Here is a 26534-nt window from a genome sequence, read left to right on the forward strand (position 1 = left end):
CTACTTCCTCTGGCAGGTAATCTTACTGAGAAGCTCTAAACTGAAGGCTTGTGGTCCTCTGTTCATGTTGCTGACCTGCTCACAGCTGCACTCGTTAATCCCAGCATGTTCCTTATGCAGTTCTTACTTAGATCCACATACGTTTTCAGCCTCTAGCCAAAATCTTTCATGATATGAACAAAATCTTTTATTTGAACAAAAGACAAAAACAGGAAAACAAAAGGAGTATACACAAAGAAGGGAAAAGTAAATATCAAAAGATTAATAATAATAATTACAACAATAATGTCATCATCAGCAATAGAAACAGTACTTATGTATTCAATAATAAAATTAATAATAATAATAATAGTAATGAAAATCACTGCAGCTCATTTTTATACGTTTGGATGACCAGGTTCTTAGATGATGAGTTAAATAAGTGTATCAGTGGACATGGCCAGTGTGTGTCCGCCAGCCCATCCCACAGTTCAGCACACACACACACAGAAACTTTTCCTTTTGCTTCTCACCAAGTGCATTTTGAATACTGCATTTCCCTGTAAATTCTGACCCCCGTCTCTCTGGCTGGAAAGTCAGTGGTAGTAAATGCTCACTCACTTTATGCAGGATCCGTGCAGGATGGTAATGAAGCAGATCCTGAATTTAAGTAACTTTAGTAGTAAAAACAGAATTTGTGTGATCAGTAAAGCCAGTTTTGTGTCTGATACAGATGGCCCTCCAGTAATGACAGTAAGTAAAGAGCATTTTATAATTGTTTTCCCAGATCTCTCTGCAGTAGCTGAAATATGGGAAAACTAACAACCAGTACAGAATATGGAGTTATAATCTAAAAGCTGATTTATTTTATTGATGAGTGCAATGTTTTTTGCTACTTTCCTTTCCTTTACATTTTTAATAATTATTCATTATTATACATTATTAATTTTTGTGTTTATTATCTTCCTTTTTATAATTACAATAATAATAATATTATTAATAAAAAAAAATATTTTTTAAAGTGATCAAACATTATTACCTAAGTTTTCTCTACATATATAATTTTATATCATCCATACTTTTATTGATTTAATTCATTATAATATTAATTATGTCAGCATAATAATTTCCAGAATAAAATACATTAGTATCATCAGCAAACAGTTTTAATTTCAGTAATTTAGAGACTTGAAATATGTCATTTATATATAAATGTAAACCTTACAGACTGCGTGAAGAAAATGATACGGGAAACCCTGGGGGTTGATTTAGACAGCTCACAGCTGCAGAGAGTGCACCGTGCCCCGATGCCGATGCCCGAGGAAGGCTGATGTCAGACCGATTGTTATGCGGTTTCTTATTTTCCTAGAGAGGGAATGAAGGATCGCTGCTGCAAGGGAGAAATACAGAAATACAAGGATATAACCTGGGGATGCTGCAGTGTGTGGGTGTGTGTGGACGCTAAAATGAATAGGAAGAGTTCATCCGTCTGTCTGTCCAGCGTGCCCTGGTTCTTCCCCGGGGCCTCCTCCCGGATCACCGAGCTTCTCACCCTATCTCTAAGGGAGAGCCCGGCCACCCTGCGGAGAAAACTCATTCCGGCCGCTTGTAATCGCCATCTCGTTCTTTCGTTCACTACCCACAGCTCGTGACCATAGGTGAGGGTGGGAACGTAGATCGACCGGTAAATCGAGAGCTTTGCCTTTTGGCTCAGCTCCTTCTTTACCACGACAGACCGATGCAGAGTCCGCATCACTGCAGACGCCGCACCGATCGCCGCTCCATGCTTCCCTCACTCGTGAACAAGACCCCAAGATACGTGAACTCCTCTACTTAATATTTATGCTTTAAATATCGAAGATCCAGCCTTCTTTCACAAAATAAATAACTTAACCCATAAGAGCAAGACATGACATATTTGTCACATACAGTTTCTGAGACATTTTGTTTCAGTTTATGGTATAAACTTTGCTCAAAATCCTGTTGAATACAATCTGATACTTGTCTTCTGTCTCCTAATAGCTACCCAGAAGCAGAAAACCACATTATAATCTTTTTAATATATCACATGGTAATAAATGGTAGATGTCCGCCCATAAAAATGTAAATTTTTTTGTTACATTTTGTTAAAGGGCCAAATAAAGACCTCTTATTTAAAAAACTGGACTTTTCTTACCAGTTTTTCATGGGTCGGGCCTTAATGGGTTAATTGGAGGCATATCTGATGGACAAACAGACACAACAGCAGAGGATTGTAATCCAGTTCTGGCTGGGTCCCTGGATAAAACCACTTTTTCTAACCATTAAAATACATTTGGTAGAGAGCATCTCGGACTGTTTAATCAGACTAACTACTGGTTATTCTTCTCAGATATCTAACTGGACCAAAGCGTAGGCCCGTTCTTGTTTACCCACTTATTCATTCATTTATGTTTTGACCAACCCAAAAGCTGTGCAATCCACTGGGAGTCGTCCCGTACCTCCCGATGAGCCACTCCAGGGAAAATGTTTCCTCTGTGTGCTTACATAATGATTTTATATGTTGCTGTGCAGAATCTGGGTCCGTCTGTGCTGGCAGGAGTGGCCGTGATGGTTCTGATGGTCCCTGTTAATGCTGTCATTGCCATGAAGACCAAAACCTACCAGGTGCAGCTTTACTGTAGACTCACACACCGTCACACAACTCCTGAGAAAGTCAGGCTGAATTAACGCGTGGCTGCTTTCTGCATGTCTGTTGAGCAGGTGGCTCAGATGAAGAGTAAGGACAGCCGCATCAAGCTGATGAACGAGATGCTGAACGGCATCAAAGTGCTGAAGCTCTACGCCTGGGAGTTGGCCTTCAAGGACAAGGTGTCGGAAATCCGTGAGAGCGAGCTGCGCGTCTTGAAGAAAGCTGCCTACTTGGGTGCAGTGTCAACCTTCACCTGGGTCTGTGCCCCTTTCCTGGTGAGTCCAACGCAGCAGGACAAAAAATGTGCAGAATAGCTGTAAATGTTGTCTGACTGGGTCTCTGTACAGGTCGCCCTGTCCACTTTCACTGTGTATGTGCTGATAGACGAACGGAACGTGTTGGATGCTCAGAAGGCCTTCGTTTCGCTGGCTCTGTTCAACATCCTGCGTTTCCCTCTGAACATGCTGCCGATGGTCATCAGCAGCATGGTGCAGGTTGGTGTGCCTCCTCCTTGAGTTCAGCATTGCTGTCCCGTGTGATCTAATCAACCTTTTATAAAATACAATCAAAATTACATCTTACAAATAAGTGTAAGTACAGAAGAAAAAAAACAAGTATTTCCGAAACATGAACAGATCAATTGTACAAACATTAGTGACTGAGATCCGATGATGAATCCAACATGTTCCAAACCTCCCGTGCTAATGAACGTTCATGGCTATTTATACCAGATATAAGCTGTGTCCCAATTCAGGGTCTGCACACTTCGAAGTGCGCAGACTACGTAGGCTACAGAGTGTCCTCCGTAGTCTACACACTTCGAAGTCTGCTTAACGTTCATGAAATGGGACAGCCTACCTAGTCTCGAAGAATTTCCTATAGCAACAACTCAGGACGTTGAATCACTTAAACCTCAGAAATTACTCGTAGGAAACGTCAGTAGACGCTGAACACGGAGCGGCAACACTGACAGTTAAAAAAAAAAAAAAAAAAAAACGGTTTGAGGCTCTGTTGTTTTCCAGCCGGTACACACTTCATTAACCCCTTAAAAGTCACTGAATATCAAATATTACCAAATTTTAATGTCACCATTTAACAAACATGCTTTAAATGTACTTGATTTTGTAATGTTTATACTAAAGTGTAGTTTAAAAAAAACGTACTTTTTTTTTTAAATAAAACTTTATTTAAACTTAATACGAGTCTTCTGAGGTTGCTGATTCGCCACCGTCCTGTGCGCAATGAATTGTGGGAGAAAAGAGGCCGTGAAGGCTGCATCACCAGCAGCCTTCGTTTGAGGCCAAACGAAGTGCGGATTCGAAGGGTGGCTTCGTAGGGTCCTTCAAATTCTATGAACTGGGACAGTACTTCGCGCACCGTGATGACGTATGTGGCCGACGAATCCGCACTTCGAAGTGTGCAGACCCTGAATTGGGACACACCCTTAGCAACAACACGTCTCGTCAGAAAGTACTTGTGATGGAAAGGAGGGGGGGAAAGCCACAGTTTAATTCTGTCACTAAAGCAGTGGTTGCCAAAGAAGGGGGCGCAGCCCCTAGGGGGGGCACAGAGCTGTCGCAGTATGAATGGATGAAAAAGACATTGCTTAGACATTGCTAGCATAATGGTGCTTTGTGACAGGGTTCCTACATAAATGCAAAGAAAAAGATGAAGCATGACCACATATGCTTCCAAACCAACTTCTTCCTAATCAAAGACTAGAAAAGATGACGAGGCATATCTTGCTTTTGCTGTCACATTAGCATCTAATGCTAAGACCGCAAGCTTTCACATTAGCATCTAACGCTAAGACCACGGCCTTTTACATTAGCATCTAATGCTAAGACCGCAAGCTTTCACATTAGCATCTAACACTAAGACCGCACGCTTTCACATTAGCATCTAACGCTAAAACCGCCATCTCTCACATTAGCATCTAACACTAAGACCGTGGCCTCTCACATTAGCAGCTAACGCTAAGACCGCGGCCTCTCACATTAGCATCTAACGCTAAGACCGCAAGCTCTCACATAAGCATCTAATGCTAAGACCGCGGCCTCTCACATTAGCATCTAACGCTAAGACCGCCATCTCGCACATTAGCATCTAATGCTAAGACCGCATGCTTTCACATTAGCATCTAACGCTAAGACCGCGGCCTCTCACATTAGCAGCTAACGCTAAGACCGCAGCCTCTCACATTAGCATCTAATGCTAAGACCGCAAGCTCTCACATTAGCATCTAATGCTAAGACCGCAAGCTTTCACATTAGCATCTAACACTAAGACTGCGGCCTCTCACATTAGCATCTAATGCTAAGACCGCAAGCTTTCACATTAGCATCTAATGCTAAGACCGCAGCCTCTCACATTAGCAGCTAAAGCTAAGACCGCGGCCTCTCACATTAGCATCTAACGCTAAGACTGCGGCCTCTCACATTAGCATCTAATGCTAAGACCGCAAGCTTTCACATTAGCATCTAATGCTAAGACCGCAGCCTCTCACATTAGCATCTAACACTAAGACCGTGGCCTCTCACATTAGCAGCTAACGCTAAGACCGCGGCCTCTCACATTAGCATCTAACGCTAAGACCGCAAGCTCTCACATAAGCATCTAATGCTAAGACCGCGGCCTCTCACATTAGCATCTAACGCTAAGACCGCCATCTCGCACATTAGCATCTAATGCTAAGACCGCATGCTTTCACATTAGCATCTAACGCTAAGACCGCGGCCTCTCACATTAGCAGCTAACGCTAAGACCGCAGCCTCTCACATTAGCATCTAACGCTAAGACCGCAAGCTCTCACATTAGCATCTAATGCTAAGACCGCAAGCTTTCACATTAGCATCTAACACTAAGACTGCGGCCTCTCACATTAGCATCTAATGCTAAGACCGCAAGCTTTCACATTAGCATCTAATGCTAAGACCGCAGCCTCTCACATTAGCAGCTAAAGATAAGACCGCGGCCTCTCACATTAGCATCTAACGCTAAGACCCCCATCTCTCACATTAGCATCTAATGCTAAGACCGCGGCCTCTCACATTAGCAGCTAACGCTAAGACCGCAGTGTAGGGAAATGTACATAACACAAACCAAACCAACAAACCCAAACATGCCGCCTGCACAAAGCTCGGTGATGTCCCAGGCCAAGCCTGGGAGACATGCTGAGTCCAGGCTGGCCAGAGCACAGCGGGCCCAGGTGTGGTTCGTGCCACTAATCACCACACAGCACCTGCAACTCAAACTCAAAGAAGTGGTGGTGGGGCCGTCACCACGTATTTCACAAAACAGAGGGTCATGTTTCTGCTGATGAAAGTAGTAGTTAAACATGTTTACCTGGAAGCACCTACAGAACCAACCCGTTAGAACGTTTGTGGGAAATGATTTACTTCTGGGTCGGAGTTTTACTCCTGGTCTTCGTCTGCTTTTTCTTCAGGCCGGCGTGTCTCTGAAGCGCTTGAGAGTCTTTCTGTCTCATGAGGAGCTGCAGGAGGACAGCGTGGACCACAAAGTAGAAGCAGGCTGTGAGTCCTCTCTCCTGGACTCTGATTGGCCTAAACATTGTTATTAGTTGGATACTAAATCACCAGAGGCCGGTACCAGGAAGTGGGATTACCATACCTGGGGTATCTCTCAGTTACCTGGCTTATCCAGACATTCAGATCCTGATCAGCGGTACTACGAAGCTGGGTATCAACTCGGTAATCCAACCCAGGGTTTTCCATCTGGATCAGCGCACCCATAAAAGGGGCGGAGTTTACAGCATCTGACCAATCAGATTATTATATTGTCCATCCAGGGCTGTAGAGGCTGCTGTGTGAGAGCATGTTGGAAGATTAATTCCTCACCGTGGTTCCATGAATTCATGGTTCTGCCATGTGTGAGCATCACTATTAACCTCATCTCAGATCAGTCCTGGCGGAGCTAAACGGACTCGGGAACAAGTCCAGAACAAGGAGAGAAACATCCAGTAAACCAGATGGAAAACCCAGAGTTAACCCTGAAGTTACGTCCATAAGTGACAATCCACCTTCCTGGTACAGGTCTCTGGATGGTTAACATGGATTAACAGGTTCCTGAGGACGTTATGGGTTAGGCTGTCTGTGGTTTTAATGTTTTGGCTGATCGTAGGTTTTTCACACACAAAATATAATTTTTTTTTATTTTTTAATTTTCTCAGCTCCGTACAGTATCTCTATTGTGGACGGTGTCTTCAGCTGGTCCAGAACTGAATCACCAACACTCAAGAGGTTTGTGTCGTCTGTCTTCAGGAGCCTCCAGTTTACAGCTTGTTTCTTGTCATGTGACTTTCTGTGAAAAAATTGGAACCATCTGCCGTTTCAGACCAGCTTCTGGACCGGTTCCTGATATCTGAAACTGGACCAGCTTCTGGACCGGTTCCTGATATCTGGAACCGGACCAGCATCTGGACCAAGTTATCTGGAACCAACCAAAGCTTCACTTCTCTCTGCGTTATGACTCACGATTGGAGTGACTGGAACCACCACTTTAGTCTGGTCTACGATCAGCTGATTGTCCACCATTTCCTGTTAACAGACCTGATGAGGAGGATGTGATGTGACCTGAATACAAACGATTTCAATAAGTTCAATCTGAGTTTGGTGAGAATGTATTTTTGCTGTGATGAGAGGGATGAATCTGGGTCTGTTTGTGTGTGAAGGCTGAACGTGTGCATCCCAGAGGGCTCCCTGGTGGCCGTGGTGGGACACGTCGGCTCTGGGAAGTCTTCGCTGCTCTCTGCTCTCCTCGGAGAGATGGACAAAGTGGAAGGAAGCGTTGCTGTCAAGGTGTGTGTTCTCACTTTTTCACACCAGCCAGATTTATAGATGCTGCTTCACAAGCTCCCTCCTACACACCTACGTGGGTTGTTTATCTGTTTAGATGGGACGAAGCAGTTTAATGAACATCTGTAGAAAAACGTGAGATTACAGCCAAAGATGCTGATTTCCATCTACAGTGTCAAGGCAGGAAAGGACACAATAAAAACACAAGATTGATAAGAAAAGTTGCACCTTTAGATGTACCACATGTGGTACATCCACAGAGGCTCGACGCGCACCTCTTCCAGACCTGACGTGCACCCTTGCTACACAGACGGTTACATGGAGGTACTCCCTTGTGATTGGTCAGTTTGGGATCACATGTTGCCGGATATCTGGATGTTCTTGTTGAATTTGTGTGGTAACCACTGTTTTTAAAAACAATAATCAGTGGATGAAGTTGCAGCAGGGCTCCAGACTAACCTTTTTTTACCAGGAGCACGGTGGCCCCTAACTTCAATTTTTAGGAGCGCAAGCAGAAAATTTAGGTGCGCACACTGAAATCGCCTTACATAGCAAATATTCACATTTCCTCTCATTTTCACTGTTTTAGTGATAAATACTTGAACAATAAATTCAAAAATTACAATGTTTAAAATTCGCATTTTTTTTGCAGTTGACACAACATTTAAAAAAACCAAACATTTTACTGGCAGCACGAATACAAAACAAGTAGACATAGAACTTGTCAAATCAAATCAAATCCGATTTGATTTGATTTTCGCTTTGTAGTTGAAGCAGAACGACATCTTTGTCCCCATCATCCACAGGACATGGTTCGACTGGTCCACGTAGTTCCTGCTAATAAACAGCTTCAGGGACTGATGCTCCTCCAGACGTTACTGTGACGGTAAACCAGCAGGATCCTCCAGCAGCAGCTTTTGCGTTTCATTTCCAGCCTGGTCATGAAACAGAGGTGAACGTCGTCTGAATGCAGCTGCTGCTGCTGCGAGAAGACCAAGCCTCGTATGAGAGGGTCTGACCAGCACCGCTCCTCGTTGGGAAGATAAACTCCCTTCATTCACCTCCGTCTCCAAAAGTCTCCAATAACACCAGAAAAACTCGCTAGTTTGTCACTGGTCGCTTAAAAACAAATAAATAAATAAAAGCTGCTAAAGGGGTCTGAAAACTCGCTAAATAGAGCGACAAAGACAGATATATATATATATATATATATATATATATATATATATATATATATATATATATATATATATATATATATATATATATATATATATATATATATATATATATATATATGTGTATATGTGTGTGTTTCCTGTCATTTGGATTTGTAATGTGGCCTGGTGTGCATTGCACTGCAGGGTTCGGTGGCCTACGTTCCTCAGCAGGCCTGGATCCAGAACTCCACTCTGAAAGACAACATTGTGTTCGGCCAGGAAAGGAAGGAGGCCTGGTACCAGCGCGTGGTGGAGGCCTGTGCCCTTCAGCCTGACCTGCAGATCCTCCCTGCTGGAGATGAGACAGAGATCGGAGAGAAGGTACCAGCTCTGTCTTATTACTAGTGTTAAATGTTTAACGTTTGAAGCTCCAGCAAGAGGAAACTGCTTTTAATGAAGTTCTGCATCAGATAAAAATAAACGCTGTCTCGGGTGCAGGGAGTAAATCTTTCTGGAGGCCAGAAGCAGAGGGTGAGCCTTGCCCGGGCGGTCTACTGCGATCGGTCAGTCTACCTGCTGGATGATCCTCTGTCCGCGGTCGATGCTCATGTGGGAAAACACATCTTTGATCAGGTCATCGGCCCACAAGGTCTGCTGAAGGAGAAGGTGAGCATGGCCTCCAGATCAACGTCAGCACGGGGTGTTTATTTCGTGTAAATTAGCAACATGCTGCTTGTCGCTAGTCGTCCCATCTGATTGCACCTACCCATGCAGAGTCTGAAACCAGAATTTATCCAGCTGACAAACGTGTGTCATAATATGTTTATATTATATATAATATTATTAAAGATCAGATAGACCTCAGGAGCACTTCAGACTTTATTTTCCTTCATGTATGTCCATGTATACAGACCCGTGTGTTGGTGACCCACGGGTTGAGCTACCTGCCCCAGACCCACCTGATCCTGGTCATGGTAGAGGGGGAGATCACGGAGGTGGGCTCCTACCAGCAGCTCATGGACAAAGAAGGAGCTTTCGCAGAGTTCCTGCGAACGTATGCCACCGTGGAGCAGACTGACGGCAACGGTGGGAAATGCTGCTCGCACGCTGTTTTCTTCATGTATGCATGTTTTCTACAGCCTCTCTCCCCCGGTCGGGTTTCCATCCACTAGCTGTAGTAAAAATTGTCAGAATACGCGGCCACGCCACTGGTGTCATACGTGTCGCTGGTGGTATGCGCCGCTGGTGTCGTACGTGTCGCTGGTGGTATGCGCCGCTGGTGTCGTACGTGTCGCTGGTGGTATGCGCCGCTGGTGTCGTTCGCGCCGCTGGTGTCGTTCGCGCCGCTGGTGGAATGCGCCGCTGGTCGTTCGCACCGCTGGTGTCGTTCGCACCGCTGGTGTCGTACGTGTCGCTGGTGGTATGCGCCGCTGGTGTCGTTCGCGCCGCTGGTGTCGTACGCGCCGCTGGTGTCGTACGCGCCGCTGGTCGTTCGCACCGCTGGTGTCGTTCGCGCCGCTGGTGTCGTTCGCACCGCTGGTGTCGTACGTGTCGCTGGTGGTATGCGCCGCTGGTGTCGTTCGCGCCGCTGGTGTCGTTCGCGCCGCTGGTGTCGTTCGTGCCGCTGGTGTCGTTCGCACCGCTGGTGTCGTACGTGTCGCTGGTGGTATGCGCCGCTGGTGTCGTTCGAGCCGCTGGTGTCGTTCGCACCGCTGGTGTCGTACGCGCCGCTGGTCGTTCGCACCGCTGGTGTCGTTCGCGCCGCTGGTGTCGTTCACACCGCTGGTGTCGTTCGTACCGCTGGTGTCGTACGTGTCGCTGGTGGTATGCGCCGCTGGTGTCGTTCGCGCCGCTGGTGTCGTACGCACCGCTGGTGTCGTACGTGTCGCTGGTGGTATGCGCCGCTGGTGTCGTTCGCGCCGCTGGTGTCGTACGCACCGCTGGTGTCGTACGCACCGCTGGTCGTTCGCGCCGCTGGTGTCGTACGCGCCGCTGGTCGTTCGCGCAGCTGGTCGTACGCTTTACCTGAGAAATGGGAATAAATTAATAAATGTTCTGTACCTGGAAGTCATGTGCATTTGTCTAGTGGTTTATTTTTTCATTTTGTTTTATATTTTTATTTTATTGTACATATTTTGTTTGGTTTTATATAATTTTTTCATGTTTATTTTATTTTATTATATTTTCTATTTAATTTAGTTTTTTGTTTTATTTGATTTTGTCTTTTGTATTTTATTTTATCATTATTTATTTCTGTTTATTTTATACTTTTTCTTTTTTATCTTGTCTTTTGATTTTATTTTATCTTATTTTTATTTTGTTGACTTTTTATTTTTATTGTATCTTTACTTTGTTTATTTTTTTCTTTTTTGTTATTTATTTGTATTTTGTTTTTTTTATATATTTTGTTTATCTTGTTTTCTTTTTTTTTATTTGATATATTTATTTTTAGAAGCTGGGTGTTTAATGTGAAGAATTGAAACATATTTTGTTTCTGCTGCACGCAGAATCGGTCGTGACGAGTGGAAGTAGAGCTGTGGAGAACGGCAGCGTGACTCCTCTGCTCGGGTGGGTGATTCTCCAACCAGCTTGGTCACAAATGTGAAGCCATACTTGGAAGAAAATGGATGAACACACATCAGATGTGTCGGTGCTCATTAAATCATGACTTAATGTAGTTTTGGGACGTTTCCCGGCCCGTCTTCTTGTTGTGCAGCAGTCCAGGTGCCGGCAGCCAATCCAAACTGGACCAGAAGGAGCTGAGCATAAAGGCCAAGAGCTCAGAGGCGGGGAAGCTGACCGAGGCCGACAAGGCCAGCACCGGGCGGGTATGTAGCTGCTTTATTTATTTTATTTTTATTTAAACTTTATTTAACCAGGAAGAAAAAGAATCCCATTAAGATTAAAAACCCTCTTTCACAAGAGAGTCCTGGTCCAAGATAGGCAGCAGCAAATACAACAGGATTCCATAAAACACACAAAAGACAATTAAAAAGAGAAAATTACTTTTAATTATAAGAATTATAAGAAACAAGTGCACGTTGTGGACTCAGTCTCAACAAATCTCAGTTTAGATTTAAAAGCGCTGCATGAAATTAATCCCGTTAGTTCACACCGGTCATGTGATCGGAGAGGAAGAATCTCCTCTTCTGAGTCATTAGCTGTAAACCAGGCAGTGCTTATAAATGATGTGTACCAGTGGCAGATCCTTCAGATGGCCAGAGCAGGCCGTCCAACCCGAGTACAAATCAGAGTGGTGTGTCAACGTGTTGGTCAGTAATAAACCTCAGAGAGGCCGGATAAACGTTTCAACCAATCCAAGACACTGAGCGGATGTGTTCATACACAGCAAATCTCCATCATCCAGCACAAAGAAAGTTTCAGCAACAGGATGCTTTTTTGCCGTAAAAGAAGAACTTATTTCTAAAGTACAAACCAAGTTTTAGCCGCAGCTTCTTCACAAGATTTTCCACACGACCTGAATGAAAGGGAGTCATCAATGCAAATACCAGGAGTTTGGACATGTGAAGGGTGGAAACTGAGGGGATTATTTGTGGCTTCTTCCTCACATCAGAGAACATTAGCTGCGTCTTTTCTGGATGTAGAAGCAGTTTGCGGTGAAGAGGGCTGAACAGCAACAAGGCCTTGTGCAGGGCTTCAGTGGTCTGGACGAGTGTTGATCCACAGCAGTAAATAACTGTGTCATCAGCATAAAGGTGCAAATTAGCATTGGACACGTTAAGATTTAGACCATTTATATATATTAAATAAAAGAGGACCTCAGAACCCTGCGACCCTCCTTGTGGACAGCAACAAATGTAGAACACACATCATGTTTCATATACTGTTACTGAGATAAGTTGTGAACCAAGCAATGCATGCCCCGATTCAAAGAGTCTAAATTTTCATGGTCCACAGTATCACGTGCTTTGGACAAATCAGTAAAAAGTTCATCGCAGCTGTGATTGTTTTCTTTCCTGAAGCCTGACTGGAACTTAAATAAAATGTCATTTGAATATAAAAACATCTTTATTTGATCACTCACAGGAGCCCAAGACTTTTGGCCAAAACTGATGAGTTAGATATACAAGGTCTATAGTTCGTTAAACTCGTTTTAAAAAAGGGAGACAGACAACAACAAATAAAGTGTCAGTGCAGCAGAGCTGAAAATCTCAATGATAAAGATTATTTATTTTCATCAGAAGCATTTAAGAGTCTGACTGCAGTAGAGATAAAGGAGTCCCGTTAGTTTTCCAATGTGGAGCAAGATAGCGCCCTCCAGAGAACATAAGTTGAAACTCCAGTACCAGAAGAAGACCAGGGTCCATCAGCTTCACGGATAAGAAGGTTTTTAGAGGGGCTACATGATGAGCCCTCCAGTACTTTTCCCTGCTCTTTCTACTTTTATACATATTATACGTATGTCCTTTTTGATGCTGCCTCATAAAAAAGGGACTGCTGCGTTCATGTTTCCGCTCCGCGTCCATGGGTTGATGCTTTACTGTGGACGGCGTGAGAGAATCGGGGGGCTTCATAACAGGAGCAGGTCCAGCCCCGGCTGTGTGATTATCCTGCTGCCCCCACAGGTCAAGCTGTCTGTCTTCTGGGCTTACCTGAAAGCCATCGGGGTGCTTCTGTCCTGCACCAGTCTGCTGCTGTTCCTCACCCATCACGTGGTTTCCATGTTCTCCAACTACTGGCTGAGCCTGTGGACCGATGACCCCGTGGTTAACGGCACCCAACCTAACAGACTGATGAGGCTGGGGGTGTACGGAGGTCTCGGCCTGTCCCAAGGTAAGAAGGATGCTTTCAGGGTCACAGAGTCATTTTAAATGGATGCTGAACCAGGAAGTAAAATCTGGAGAACCATCTTCTGGTGTCCTGCAGGGGTGGCAGTCTTTGGTTACTCCCTCTCCGTGTCCATTGGGGGCATCCTGGCATCCCGCTACCTCCACCAGTCCATGCTGTACGACGTCCTGCGCTCACCAATGTCTTTCTTTGAGCGAACTCCCAGCGGCAACCTGGTGAACCGCTTCGCCAAGGAGATGGACACCATCGATTCAGTGTTACCCAGCATCATCAAGATGTTCATGGGCTCCATGTTCAACGTGATGGGTGCTTGTGTGATCATCCTGGTTGCGACACCGCTGGTAGCTATCATCATCCCTGTGCTCGGCCTGCTCTACTTCCTGGTGCAGGTTAGTTGAAAAGGCAAAGGCAAAGCCTCGCTGTCCGCTAGGCGGCTTTAACTTTGACTGATCATACGTGTATGCTCTTCCCCTCCAGAGGTTTTATGTGGCGTCCTCTCGGCAGCTGAAGCGTCTGGAGTCAGTCAGCCGTTCACCCATCTACACCCACTTCAATGAAACGCTGCTTGGCACCTCTGTCATCCGAGCTTTTGGTGAGCAGGAGCGATTCATCCGTGAGAGCGACCAGCGGGTGGACCATAACCAGAAGGCCTACTTCCCTGGCATCATTGCTAACAGGTCAGGGACGCTGCGACTAGCTACAGCACTAACTACTGGTGTAGAAGGACCAACGCTAGATACATGTTTATTTCTTTTTTTTTTAGCCTCTTAGGCCTGGTACACACATAAAGATTATTGGGCTGCTTCCCCTTCCTGACCAAGGACGGCAAACGCCAGATTATAAGATTTACCTATAAAATGATCCTGTGGTCTGAGGTGCGTTAAGAGCGAATTCGTCCTGACAATCGGCTCCAAAACGAGTCAGAAGATTGAACACGTTCAATATTTACGACCAGAAATCCTCAGGGATTCCCCTGAGGGAAGCCGGCAACTCCTGAGTTGTGACTGCGTGGATGGTGACGTGGAACAGAGCGTAGCCAATCATTCCCTCGTCCTGTTTTGTTTGTTTCTTTGTTGTTTTTTTATTTTTGCTTTGTTTCTTCTTCTTCGCTTTTTTGTTTTTTTGTTTTTTTTTTGCTGTTTCTTCTTCGTCTTTTTTTTTTTTTTTTTTTTTTTTTTACTGTTTCTTCTTTTTCTTTTTATTGCTATGTTTCTTCTACGCCCTTTTTCGTTTTTGTTTTTTTTTTTTTTGTTTGTTTTTTTTGCTGTTTCTTCGTTTTTTTTCTGCTTGTTGATATATTTCTTCATTTTTTTTTACACATTAGTTTCTGGCTCGGAGAACTAGATTCTAGATTGGTTGCGGGACAGCATCGTTATGTGTGTGTTGTTCTGTGCTGACATTGTCGGAGCCTCCACACAGTACGAACAACACTGTTAAATGCCTGGTTTTTGTCTTTTTTGGGGGGGTCTCGGACAGATAAAACATCCCTTCAGATTAAAAACAAAACCTCATGTGTGTACTAGACCTTAGTTGTGTCCTCGTTGTTTCAATGGATTTGTGTTTGTGCAGGTGGCTTGCAGTCCGTCTGGAATTTGTAGGAAATTGCATCGTGTCGTTTGCTGCTTTGTTTGCTGTCATTGGCCGAGAAAACCTCAGCCCTGGTATTATGGGGTTATCCATCTCCTACGCCCTTCAGGTAAACGCTTACACACGTTTACAACAATAAACACTCACACGTGTTTACAACCTGCATGTAAACGCTTACACGTGTTTACAACCTGCATGTAAACGCTTACACGTGTTCAAAACCTGCGTGTAAACGCTCACACACGTTTACAACCTTCAATAAACGCTCACACGTGTTTACACCCTGCGTGTAAACGCTCACACGTGTTTACACCCTGCGGGTAAACGCTCACACGTGTTTACACCCTGCATGTAAACGCTCACACGTGTTTACACCCTGCGGGTAAACGCTCACACGTGTTTACAACCTGCAGGTAAACGCTCACATGTTTTTACACCCTGCAGGTAAACGCCCACACGTGTTTACAACCTGCAGGTCAATGCTGACACATGTTTACGCCCTGCGTGTAAACGCTCACACACGTTCACAACCTTCAATAAACGCTCACACGTGTTTACGCCTTGCGGGTAAACGCTCACACGTGTTTACACCCTGCGTGTAAACGCTCACACATGTTTACACCCTGCATGTAAACGCTGACACGTGTTTACGCCCTGCATGTAAACGCTCACACGTATTTACACCCTGCATTTAAACGCTCACACGTGTTTACACCCTGCAGGTAAACGCTCACACGTGTTTACACCCTGCATTTAAACGCTCACACGTGTTTACACCCTGCATTTAAACGCTCACACGTGTTTACACCCTGCAGGTAAACGCTCACACATGTTTACACACTGCAGGTAAACGCTCACACATGTTTACGCCCTGCTGGTAAACACTGACATGTGTTTACAACCTGCAGGTAAACGCTGACACGTGTTTTCGCAATGCGTGTAAACGCTCACAAGTGTTTACGCCCTGCTTGTAAACGCTCACACGTGTTTACACCCTGCATTTAAACGCTCACACGTATTTACACCCTGCATTTAAACGCTCACACGTGTTTACGCCCTGCTTGTAAACGCTCACACGTATTTACACCCTGCATTTAAACGCTCACACGTATTTACACCCTGCATTTAAACGCTCACACGTGTTTACGCCCTGCGTGTAAACGCTGACACGTGTTTACACCCTGCATGTAAACGCTCACACGTGTTTACGCCCTGCGTGTAAACGCTGACACGTGTTTACGCCCTGCGGGTAAACGCTGACACGTGTTTACGCCCTGCGGGTAAACGCTGACACGTGTTTACACCCTGCGGGTAAACGCTCAGACGTGTTTACGCCCTGCATGTAAACGCTCACACGTATTTACACCCTGCATTTAAACGCTGACACGTGTTTAAGCCCTGCATGTAAACGCTCACACGTATTTACACCCTGCATTTAAATGCTGACACGTGTTTAAGCCCTGCATGTAAACGCTCACACGTATTTACACCCTACATTTAAACGCTCACACGTGTTTACAACCTGCATGTAAACGCTCACACGTGTTTACGCCCTGCGGGTAAACGCTCAGACGTGTTTACGCCCTGCATGTAAACGCTCACACGTATTTACACCCTACATTTAAACGCTCACACGTATTTACACCCTGCATTTAAACGCTGACACGTGTTTAAGCCCTGCATGTAAACGCTCACACGTATTTACACCCTACATTTAAACGCTCACACGTGTTTACAACCTGCATGTAAACGCTCACATGTGTTTACACCCTGCATTTAAACGCTGACACGTGTTTAAGCCCTGCATGTAAACGCTCACACGTATTTACACCCTACATTTAAACGCTGACACGTGTTTAAGCCCTGCATGTAAACGCTCACACGTATTTACACCCTACATTTAAACGCTCACACGTGTTTACAACCTGCATGTAAACGCTCACACGTGTTTACACCCTGCATTTAAACGCTGACACGTGTTTACGCCCTGCAGGTAAACGCTCAGACGTGTTTACGCCCTGCATGTAAACGCTCACACGTATTTACACCCTACATTTAAACGCTCACACGTATTTACACCCTGCATTTAAACGCTGACACGTGTTTAAGCCCTGCATGTAAACTCTCACACGTATTTACACCCTACATTTAAACGCTCACACGTGTTTACAACCTGCATGTAAACGCTCACACGTGTTTACAGCCTGCATTTAAACGCTCACACGTGTTTACACCCGGCATGTAAACGCTGACACGTGTTTACACCCTGCGTGTAAGCGCTCACATGTGTTTACAACCTGCAGGTAAATGCTCACCGAATCAAACTTGCGTAATGACATTGAAAATGTGGTTTCCAGGCCACCTTTAAGTAGTTTGTTGTTGGAGGAAGAGACAGAATATACCCAGCTTGAGGTGAATGTTTTCTATGTTTTGATCCTGTAACCCCCCCACCTGATGCAGCTGACGGCCTCCTTGACGTGGCTGGTGAGGATGTCCTCTGATGTGGAGACCAACATAGTGGCTGTGGAGAAAGTCAAAGAGTACAGCGACACAGAGAAAGAGGTTCACGCAAACGTCTTTATGAACTACTAGCAGTGTTGGGTGGGATGTGGAGACGTGGGGAAGCTGATGTGTTTCTACGTATTCTCTGACCACCAGGCAGAGTGGAAGCACGAGCCTCCCTGCGTCCCCTCAGGATGGCCCACCAGCGGCTGTATCGTCATGAGAGGCTTCGGCCTGCGCTACCGCCACGACCTGGACCTGGCCATCCGCAACATTAGCATCACGGTTAACGGAGGAGAGAAGGTGCGTCTTTCCCTCGCTGCTCTAAAGCCGGCCATCTGATTCCTGCTGTGTGTGAATGTATATGTGCTTCCTGGAAGGTCGGGATTGTGGGGCGTACCGGTGCCGGGAAGTCGTCCCTAACCCTGGGACTGTTCCGTATCATCGAGGCATCAGAAGGCCAAATCCTCATCGATGGAGTGGACATCTCCAAGCTGGGTCTTCATGAGCTCCGCTCCAGAATCACCATCATCCCACAGGTCAGTCTGGAGGAGACGGTCAACATGGTTACCTGCAGCCAGGTGATAGAGACCTTTACTGCTGTCATCTAGTGGGGCTGCACAATTAACCGGATTTTGATCGTGATCACGATTTTGGTGGCCACAATTAAATGAACCTGATCGTCAGCGATATTTACATTAAAAACGCAGCTCTGCTGCTTCTCTGATCACACACATTCTCAACCTGCAGTCGGCCAACCACCAGGGGGCGAACGCGAGGCCAAAGCTTCATTAAGCTGCCTAAAGAACAAGGGCGTGCACCTTTTACAGTCGGCAGCTAGTTGTACTCAGTGTTGCTAGTTTTCACTCACCTCTAGCGACTTATTTTCAAAAAACGACTAGCGACTAATCTAACGACTTTTTCTGGTGATATTGGAGACTTTTGGAGACTGACGTGAAAGAGCGTATAGTTCACTCTTCAACAAGGGGGGGGTGCTCCGACCCCTCCCCCGTCCAGAAGCACTCAGAAGAGGCTTGGTCCTCACGCAGCAGCTGGACTCAGAGCAGAAGATCTGTTTCATGACCAGGCTGAAAATGAAACGTACATAACTGCTGCTGGCTGGTCCTGCGCTGGCTTACCGTCAGATATTAATGTTTATTAATGAAGAGTGTCGACATTAACATTTAAAAAGTGTTGTGACATGTTGCAGACTCCTAATTAAAAAAAACATTACACTTAATAAAATTAAACTTAAAAAACAAAGAAAATATTGACTGAAGAATTAAATTTTTATTATTTCTTTACTGTTCTAAACATTTTTATGTTGTCTTTTCTTCAATGTTTGCCTTTCTCACAACATCCCTCCCACACCAGCATCCATTACTAGTGATGGATGTTCGGCTCTTTTCAGAGAACCAGTTCTTTTGGCTCCCAAACGGCTCTTGATTTAGCATCTTTTTTAGCCCCAAAATTTACATTAACTTCTCAAAAATGAATGGTAAATGTATTTATTGCATTATTTATCATCTATTCTAATTTAAAGTTTAATTTCTCACTAAAATTTGTTGCAATGTAGTTTGTTTATAATTGGTGCAATAAAAATATATGTTTTTCCAAACACAGTGAATAATCGCGATTAATAATCGTGATTAAAATATTGATCAAAATAATCATATTTTGGTCATAATCGTGCAGCCCTATCATCTAGTGTCACCAGCTAAGTTTACATGGACAAATATTCCATCTGTTAGTCAGTCCAGGTCCTCAGGACCCACTGCCCTGCAGGTTTTAGATCAGTGTTTCTCAGCCCTGGTCCAATCTGATCCAATGTCCAATAAGAATAAAACACATCATGGAAACACATCAACTCATCCAATCCAGTCAGCTGATGTGTTTACAAGGTGCAGCTTTATTCTGATTGGACATTGGATGGGATCCATGTTAAGGCAGCTACTGACACCAGTTGCATCTCTCCAGGACCCAGTGCTGTTCTCAGGCTCTCTGAGGATGAACCTGGATCCTTTTGACTCCTACTCTGACGAGGAAATCTGGAGGGCTCTGGAGTTTTCCCATCTGAAGAGCTTTGTTTCTGGCCTGCCCAACAAGCTCAGCCATGAGTGCAGCGAAGGAGGAGAGAACCTGAGGTAGGACTTCCTAACTCTACACCCCTTCTCAGTTCTGCAGACAGCCTACCATGTAGTCTAACCTCCTGAACCCCAGCTGTGAGATGAGTAGGTGGTTTCCTCCCTCTCTCCACTCCTCACTCTTTCACACCATCTGTCTAAACTGGAAAAACCATTCACACGATGGATCTTATTCATTTCAGTCCAGCTTTATTTGTATAGCGCCACTTCACAACCTCATCTCAGGGGTGTACAGACAAACCAGTTCCAGACAATTCATAATCAGTAACAGCCTAGTTAAGGAAAACCAACAGATTGCATGAAATCTTCGATCCAATCCCCAACCTGAGCTGCAAGATCTGACAAAGGAAAGGAAAAACTCCCTTTTAACAGGAAGGAAAAACCTCCAGCAGAACCAGAACCCGGATCAGGGAGGGCAGCCATCTGCCTGGACCCAAACTGGGAGCTGGTTCCATCAGAGACGGGCCTGATAGGCGAAGCTTTATATGTAGGAGAAGAATTTTAAATTCTATCCTGGATTTAACAGGGAGTCGATGAAGAGAAGTTAAAACTGGAGAAAAATTATCTCTCCTGCTGGTTCTAAACAGAACCCTCGCTGCAGCATTCTGGATCAGCTGGAGACTTTCAGGACATGTCTGGGACAGAACATCAATAAGGAATAGCAGTAGTCCAGCCTGGAAGTAAGGAAAGCATGGACTAGTTTTCCTGCATCACTCCTAGACAGAATGTCCCTGATTCTAGCCATATTACGTAAGTAGAAGAAGGCGGCTGCAGACACCTGTTGTAAATACAAGCCTAAAGACAGATCCTGGTCAAAAATAACTCCAAGGTTCCTCACTGTAGTGCTGGAAGCCACATTAATGCCATCCAGATTAATTACATAGCTGGACTATAGACTGTAGAATAGAATTATGTCATGAGTTTTTCAGTCCAAAGACAAGAACCTCAGTCTGTCTGAATTTAGAGGGACAAACTCATCGTCTTTGTAATCTAACAAACTGGTTTCGTCAGGCTTCGTGGATAAATGAATCTGAATAGCATCAGCTGAGCAATTAAAGTTTATACCATGCTGTCTAATGATAGTGATGGGTATTTTTCTATCATAAAATAAGACACAAAGAACTCAGAGCGAAGTCAGCTTCATCGCGATGGGGAGAGACGGTGGTTCAGCACTCAGAGAGTGTCTGGTGTCAACTCCGAAGTCTCAACCCCAGCGCAGCCTCTTTATTGAGCAGCTATCAGACTTCAGTAGAGCAAGCAAAGTTCAAGCAAAGTTCAAACAGGGAAACACATCAGTATACAACACTTTATGACCCTTATCACACAGAGCAGTGACCCCCACATCCTGTCCTCTGCAGGGTGGGTGAGAAACTTTAAACTGTCAACTTCTGCTTACTCTAACAGATAGTACCTCAGGGAAGCATGTATAAGGTGAAAAGCACTGGACCAAGTACAGAACTCTGAGGAACTCCATGACTTACTCTGGTGTGTGAGGAAGACTCATCATTTACATTAACACACTAAAATCTACCAGATAAATATGACTTAAACCGGTCTAATGCAGTTCCTCTAATCCCAATAACATGTTCAAGCTTCTGTAGCAGAATGTTGTGATCAATGGTGTCGAATGCAGCACTGAGATGTAACAAGATGAGTCCAGACAGGAGTCCTTCATCTAAACCATGAAGAGATCATTGGTAACCTTCACCAGGTCTGTCTCTGGGCCATGATGAGATCTAAATCCCAACTGAAATTCTTCAGATTATTTCTGCCCAAGTGGGAACATAGTTTAGTTGAAACAGTTTTTTCAAGAATTTTAGACATAAAGGGGAAGGATAAAGGTCTATAATTAGCTAACACTCCTGGATCAGGAGTTGATTTTTAGGTAAAAGGTTTGATTTCAGCAGTCTTAAACATTTGAGGTAGATCTCCTGTCAATAGAGATGTTGATCAGAACAAGATCAGGAGTCTGGTCATGAGGAGGAGGTCTGCAGACATTTAGAGAAAAGCCAACTAAATTTAAAATAGAGTTAAAATCAACATTTAAGCCAGCATTTTCATGGTCAACATGAGTTGTTGCCATGGTTCTTCTTCATTTTTCTGGCTGTTGCCATGGTTCTTCTAAATTTTTCCGGCTATTACCATGGTTCTTCTAAATTTTTTCGGCTGTTGCCATGGTTCTTCTTCATTTTTCTGGCTGTTGCCATGGTTCTTCTAAATTTTTTCGGCTGTTACCATGGTTCTTCTTCATTTTTCCGGCTGTTACCATGGTTCTTCTAAATTTTTTCGGCTGTTGCCATGGTTCTTCTTCATTTTTCTGGCTGTTGCCATGGTTCTTCTAAATTTTTTCGGCTGTTACCATAGTTCTTCTTTATTTTTCTGGCTGTTGCCATGGTTCTTCTAAATTTTTTCGGCTGTTACCATGGTTCTTCTTTATTTTTCTGGTTGTTGCCATGGTTCTTCTAAATTTTTGCGGCTGTTGCCATGGTTCTTCTTCATTTTTCTGGTGTTGCCATGGTTTTTCTTCATTTTTCTGGTTGTTGCCATGGTTCTTCGTTTTTCCGGCTGTTACCATGGTTCTTCATTTTTCCAGCTGTTACCGTGGTTCTTCATTTTTCCGGCTGTTGTCATGGTTCTTCTTCATTTCTTTGGCTGTTGCCCTGGTTCTTCTTCATTTTTCCAGCTGTTGCCATGGTTCTTCTAAATTTTTTCGCCTGTTACCATGGTTCTTCTTTATTTTTCTGGCTGTTACCATGGTTCTTCTTTATTTTTCTGGCTGTTGCCATGGTTCTTCTAAATTTTTTCGGCTGTTGCCATGGTTCTTCTTCATTTTTCTGGTGTTGCCATGGTTTTTCTTCATTTTTCTGGTTGTTGCCATGGTTCTTCGTTTTTCCGGCTGTTACCATGGTTCTTCATTTTTCCAGCTGTTACCGTGGTTCTTCATTTTTCCGGCTGTTGTCATGGTTCTTCTTCATTTCTTTGGCTGTTGCCATGGTTCTTCTTCATTTTTCCAGCTGTTGCCATGGTTCTTCTAAATTTTTTCGCCTGTTACCATGGTTCTTCTTTATTTTTCTGGCTGTTGCCATGGTTCTTCTAAATTTTTTCGGCTGTTGCCATGGTTCTTCTTCATTTTTCTGGTGTTGCCATGGTTTTTCTTCATTTTTCTGGTTGTTGCCATGGTTCTTCGTTTTTACGGCTGTTACCATGGTTCTTCATTTTTCCAGCTGTTACCGTGGTTCTTCATTTTTCCGGCTGTTGTCATGGTTCTTGTTCATTTGTCCGGCTGTTGCCATGGTTCTTCTTCAATTTTCCAGCTGTTGTCATGGTTCTTCTTCATTTTTTCGGCTGTTGCCATGGTTCTTCGTCATTTTTCTGGCTGTTATCATGGTTCTTCTTCATTTTTTCAGCTGTTGCCATGGTTCTTCTTAATTTTTCTGGCTGTTGTCATGGTTCTTCTTCATTTTTTCAGCTGTTGCCATGGTTCTTCTTCATTTTTCCGGCTGTTGTCATGGTTCTTGTTAATTTTTTCAGCTGTTGCCATGGTTCGTCTTCATTTTTCCGGCTGTTGTCATGGTTCTTGTTCATTTTTTCAGCCGTTGCCATGGTTCTTCTTCATTTTTCCGGCTGTTACCATGGTTCTTCATTTTTCCGGCTGTTGTCATGGTTCTTCTTCATTTTTCCGGCTGTTGTCATGGTTATTCTTCGTTTTTCCGGCTGTTACCATGGTTCTTCATTTTTCCGGCTGTTGTCATGGTTATTCTTCGTTTTTCCTGGCTGTTACCATGGTTCTTCATTTTTCCGGCTGTTGTCATGGTTCTTCTTCATTTCTTTGGCTGTTGCCATGGTTCTTCTTCATTTTTCCGGCTGTTGCCATGGTTCTTCTTCATTTTTCCGGCTGTTGTCATGGTTCCTCTTCATTTTTCCGGCTGTTGTCATGGTTCTTCTTCATTTTTCCGGCTGTTGTCATGGTTATTCTTCGTTTTTCCGGCTGTTGTCATGGTTCTTCTTCATTTTTCTGGCTGTTGCCATGGTTCTTCTTCGTTGTTTTCGTGGTTTTACACTTTTATAGTGATCAGATATTAACGCAGAATAATCTTGATGTTTGTAATATCAGGATTATTTTTTATTATAATCGTAGCAGGAACATCTCTAATCATGATCCATTTCTCATGATGCTTAAGGAGCCAGTTAAGTTTAATGACAAGGACAGCATCCGGCCCTTTGCCCCCAAAGATCAACCAGATCAGGAGCATCTGAAGACTTATGGTCTACTGCTGGTTCTGTTAGCTCCTAGTATGATTAAATGTGTTTTCCTTCAGTGTGGGTCAGCGGCAGCTGCTGTGTCTGGCCAGAGCTCTGCTGAGGAAGACCAAAGTCCTGGTGCTGGATGAGGCCACGGCTGCTGTAGACATGGAGACGGACAACCTGATCCAGTCCACCATCCGCTCCCAGTTTGAGGACTGCACCGTCCTGACCATAGCTCATCGCCTCAACACCATCATGGACTACACCAGGTACATGTCTGGTTTCTGCTCCTGGTATCCTTCATTATCCCGCTCACACCTCTTCTGTCTCCTGCAGGGTCCTGGTGTTGGAGAAAGGCCAGATGTCAGAGTTTGACTCACCCTCCAACCTCATCGCTCAGAAGGGAGCTTTTTACGAAATGGCCAAGGACGCCGGGCTGGTCTGAAGCCGGAGGAGTCAGTCTGGCAGCTCCTCAGGCTCCCTTCCACAGGACAGCAGGTGGAAGACGGAGATGAAAGGGGCTTGTTGGGAATTAGGGTTTAGCTCTGCACGCTTCACCCTAAAACCTCATTTAACCCGGCGGTTTGATTCTGCCTGAAACAAACGGCCGTGTTTCCTCTTGTTCAGCCCAAAACGTCTCTCGGTATTCCCTGCTTCCCACACGGAGGCCGATCCAGCAGAGGACCTGAAATGTGTCCAGGAAGTCTGGGACTAGCTTGTGCCAAATGCTGCCTTCACTAGCTTTACGCTGCAGGTTTAAACTGTCAGCCGTGGTTGGAGCGTGGATACGGTCAGATCATCGTGTAGCCCTGGCCATGCTTCAACACCAAAAACAGGCTGAAATGTAGAAAAATGTGATTCATTGTGTATATTATGTCTTTTTTTCTCATAGCAGTCGGTTTAATCTGTAGCCGCCTTCATTTTAACGTCAGAAAGCAGGGGAAGTGGTTCAAGTGTTTGATTGACAGGGATGCAGAAGAGGTGCATCACAAACCACCAGTTAGACTGGTGGTTTGTACCAGCATCACAACAATAACACAACAATCACGAAGCAAACGCACAAGCCTCCAGCAGACTGCTAGCCTACGCTGAGCTTTTTATTTATTGTGTGTGTGCGTGTGTGTGTGTGAATTCCTGCAGGATGAGGATAAAGGGACAGGATGGTGGGACAGGATGAGGGGACAGGATGAGGATGGTGGGACAGGATGAGGATGATGGGACAGGATGAGGATGGTGGGACAAGATGAGGATGATAGGACAGGATGGTGAGACAGGATGAGGGGACAGAATGAGGATGGTGGGACAGGATGAGGATGTGAGACAGGATGAGGGGACAGAATGAGGATGATGGGACAGGATGATGAGGCTGAGGGGACAGAATGAGGATGGTGGGACAGGATGAGGGGACAGAATGAGGATGGTGGGACAGGATGAGGATGATGGGACAGGATGAGGGGACAGAATGAGGATGATGGGACAGGATGATGAGGCTGAGGGGACAGGATGGGGATGATGAGGCCGAGGGGACAGAATGAGGATGGTGGGACAGGATGCTGAGGCTGAGGGGACAGAATGAGGATGGTGGGACAGGATGATGAGGCTGAGGGGACAGGATGGGGATGATGAGGCCGAGGGGACAGAATGAGGATGGTGGGACAGGATGCTGAGGCTGAGGGGACAGAATGAGGATGGTGGGACAGGATGATGAGGCTGAGGGGACAGGATGAGGATGATGAGGCTGAGGGGACAGGATGGGGATGATGAGGCTGAGGGGACAGGATGAGGATGATGAGGCTGAGGGGACAGGATGGGGATGATGAGGCTGAGGGGACAGGATGATGAGGCTGAGGGGACAGGATGAGGATGATGAGGCTGAGGGGACAGGATGAGGATGCTGAGGCTGAGGGGACAGAATGAGGATGGTGGGACAGGATGATGAGGCTGAGGGGACAGGATGAGGATGATGAGGCTGAGGGGACATGTGTTTCCATTTTGTCAAACACTGATGTTCTGAGTGAATCTGAGCTTTTATTTAGTCTTTCTTCATTTCTGTGGAGCTTTACATGAATCAGGAACATTTTTTGTAATTTTCCTACAAATCTGAGTGATGTTGGTGCTTTCCATTCGCTGCTCACCGTCTTTACGCCCAGAAACCCACAACGAAGAGTCTCGTCTCAGCGTGATCCTGGGGAAAAAGTCCGGACCAAGTTGTGGCTCTTAAATGGAACCATCCATCCATTTCCTGTCCCCACACTGCAGGATTGTAGGAGACGAGAGACGGGATGCATCCTGAACGGGTTGCAGGTCCATCAGGGACCATCATACACCCACTCCAAGGGTCCGTTTAGAAGCAGTTAACCTTAACACATGGCAGAATATCTGCCACACATGCTCAGAGGGAAGACATGCAAACTCACATCCCAGCTGGGATTCAGACCAGGACCCGTCTGGCTGTGAGGGGACTCTGCAGACCCCCCACCAACGTCCAGCCCCTGAGAAGATGCTGAATGTGGATCAACATATCTTTGACTTTCCGGCTCTTAGTCCATGCATCACAAAGCTATGGTTGCATGGCAACAGGGTACAAACAGGTTTTAAAAGAGCTGACAGCAGTTCGTTGGCA

The 26534-nt window shown here is 45.1% G+C and overlaps 1 protein-coding gene across 2 annotated transcripts in view; it reads left to right on the forward strand.

Moving 5' to 3' along the window:
* Window positions 1-25073, forward strand: part of abcc1 (ATP-binding cassette, sub-family C (CFTR/MRP), member 1) — a 35990-nt gene extending 10917 nt beyond the window's left edge. The window contains exons 10-31 of one of the 2 annotated variants that reach the window (XM_042000945.1): window positions 1-16; window positions 2533-2625; window positions 2722-2925; window positions 2998-3144; window positions 6096-6183; window positions 6840-6909; window positions 7341-7467; window positions 8829-9005; window positions 9123-9290; window positions 9536-9710; window positions 11132-11192; window positions 11344-11452; window positions 13211-13418; window positions 13512-13822; window positions 13911-14110; window positions 15003-15129; window positions 17481-17582; window positions 17679-17825; window positions 17903-18061; window positions 19500-19666; window positions 23986-24180; window positions 24248-25073. The exon at window positions 1-16 is cut by the window's left edge and continues 146 nt beyond it. In XM_042000945.1, the coding sequence (XP_041856879.1) occupies window positions 1-16; window positions 2533-2625; window positions 2722-2925; window positions 2998-3144; window positions 6096-6183; window positions 6840-6909; window positions 7341-7467; window positions 8829-9005; window positions 9123-9290; window positions 9536-9710; window positions 11132-11192; window positions 11344-11452; window positions 13211-13418; window positions 13512-13822; window positions 13911-14110; window positions 15003-15129; window positions 17481-17582; window positions 17679-17825; window positions 17903-18061; window positions 19500-19666; window positions 23986-24180; window positions 24248-24356 (3160 nt within the window). In that variant the 3' untranslated portion in view covers window positions 24357-25073. Of the gene's footprint in view, window positions 17-2532; window positions 2626-2721; window positions 2926-2997; window positions 3145-6095; window positions 6184-6839; window positions 6910-7340; window positions 7468-8828; window positions 9006-9122; window positions 9291-9535; window positions 9711-11131; window positions 11193-11340; window positions 11453-13210; window positions 13419-13511; window positions 13823-13910; window positions 14111-15002; window positions 15130-17480; window positions 17583-17678; window positions 17826-17902; window positions 18062-19499; window positions 19667-23985; window positions 24181-24247 lie in introns of both variants that reach the window. The other variant, XM_042000937.1, reaches the window with a different exon arrangement.
* Window positions 25074-26534: the final 1461 nt, after the last annotated feature.

This window comes from Melanotaenia boesemani, chromosome 2, assembly GCF_017639745.1.
Source record: "Melanotaenia boesemani isolate fMelBoe1 chromosome 2, fMelBoe1.pri, whole genome shotgun sequence".
Taxonomy (NCBI): domain Eukaryota; kingdom Metazoa; phylum Chordata; class Actinopteri; order Atheriniformes; family Melanotaeniidae; genus Melanotaenia; species Melanotaenia boesemani.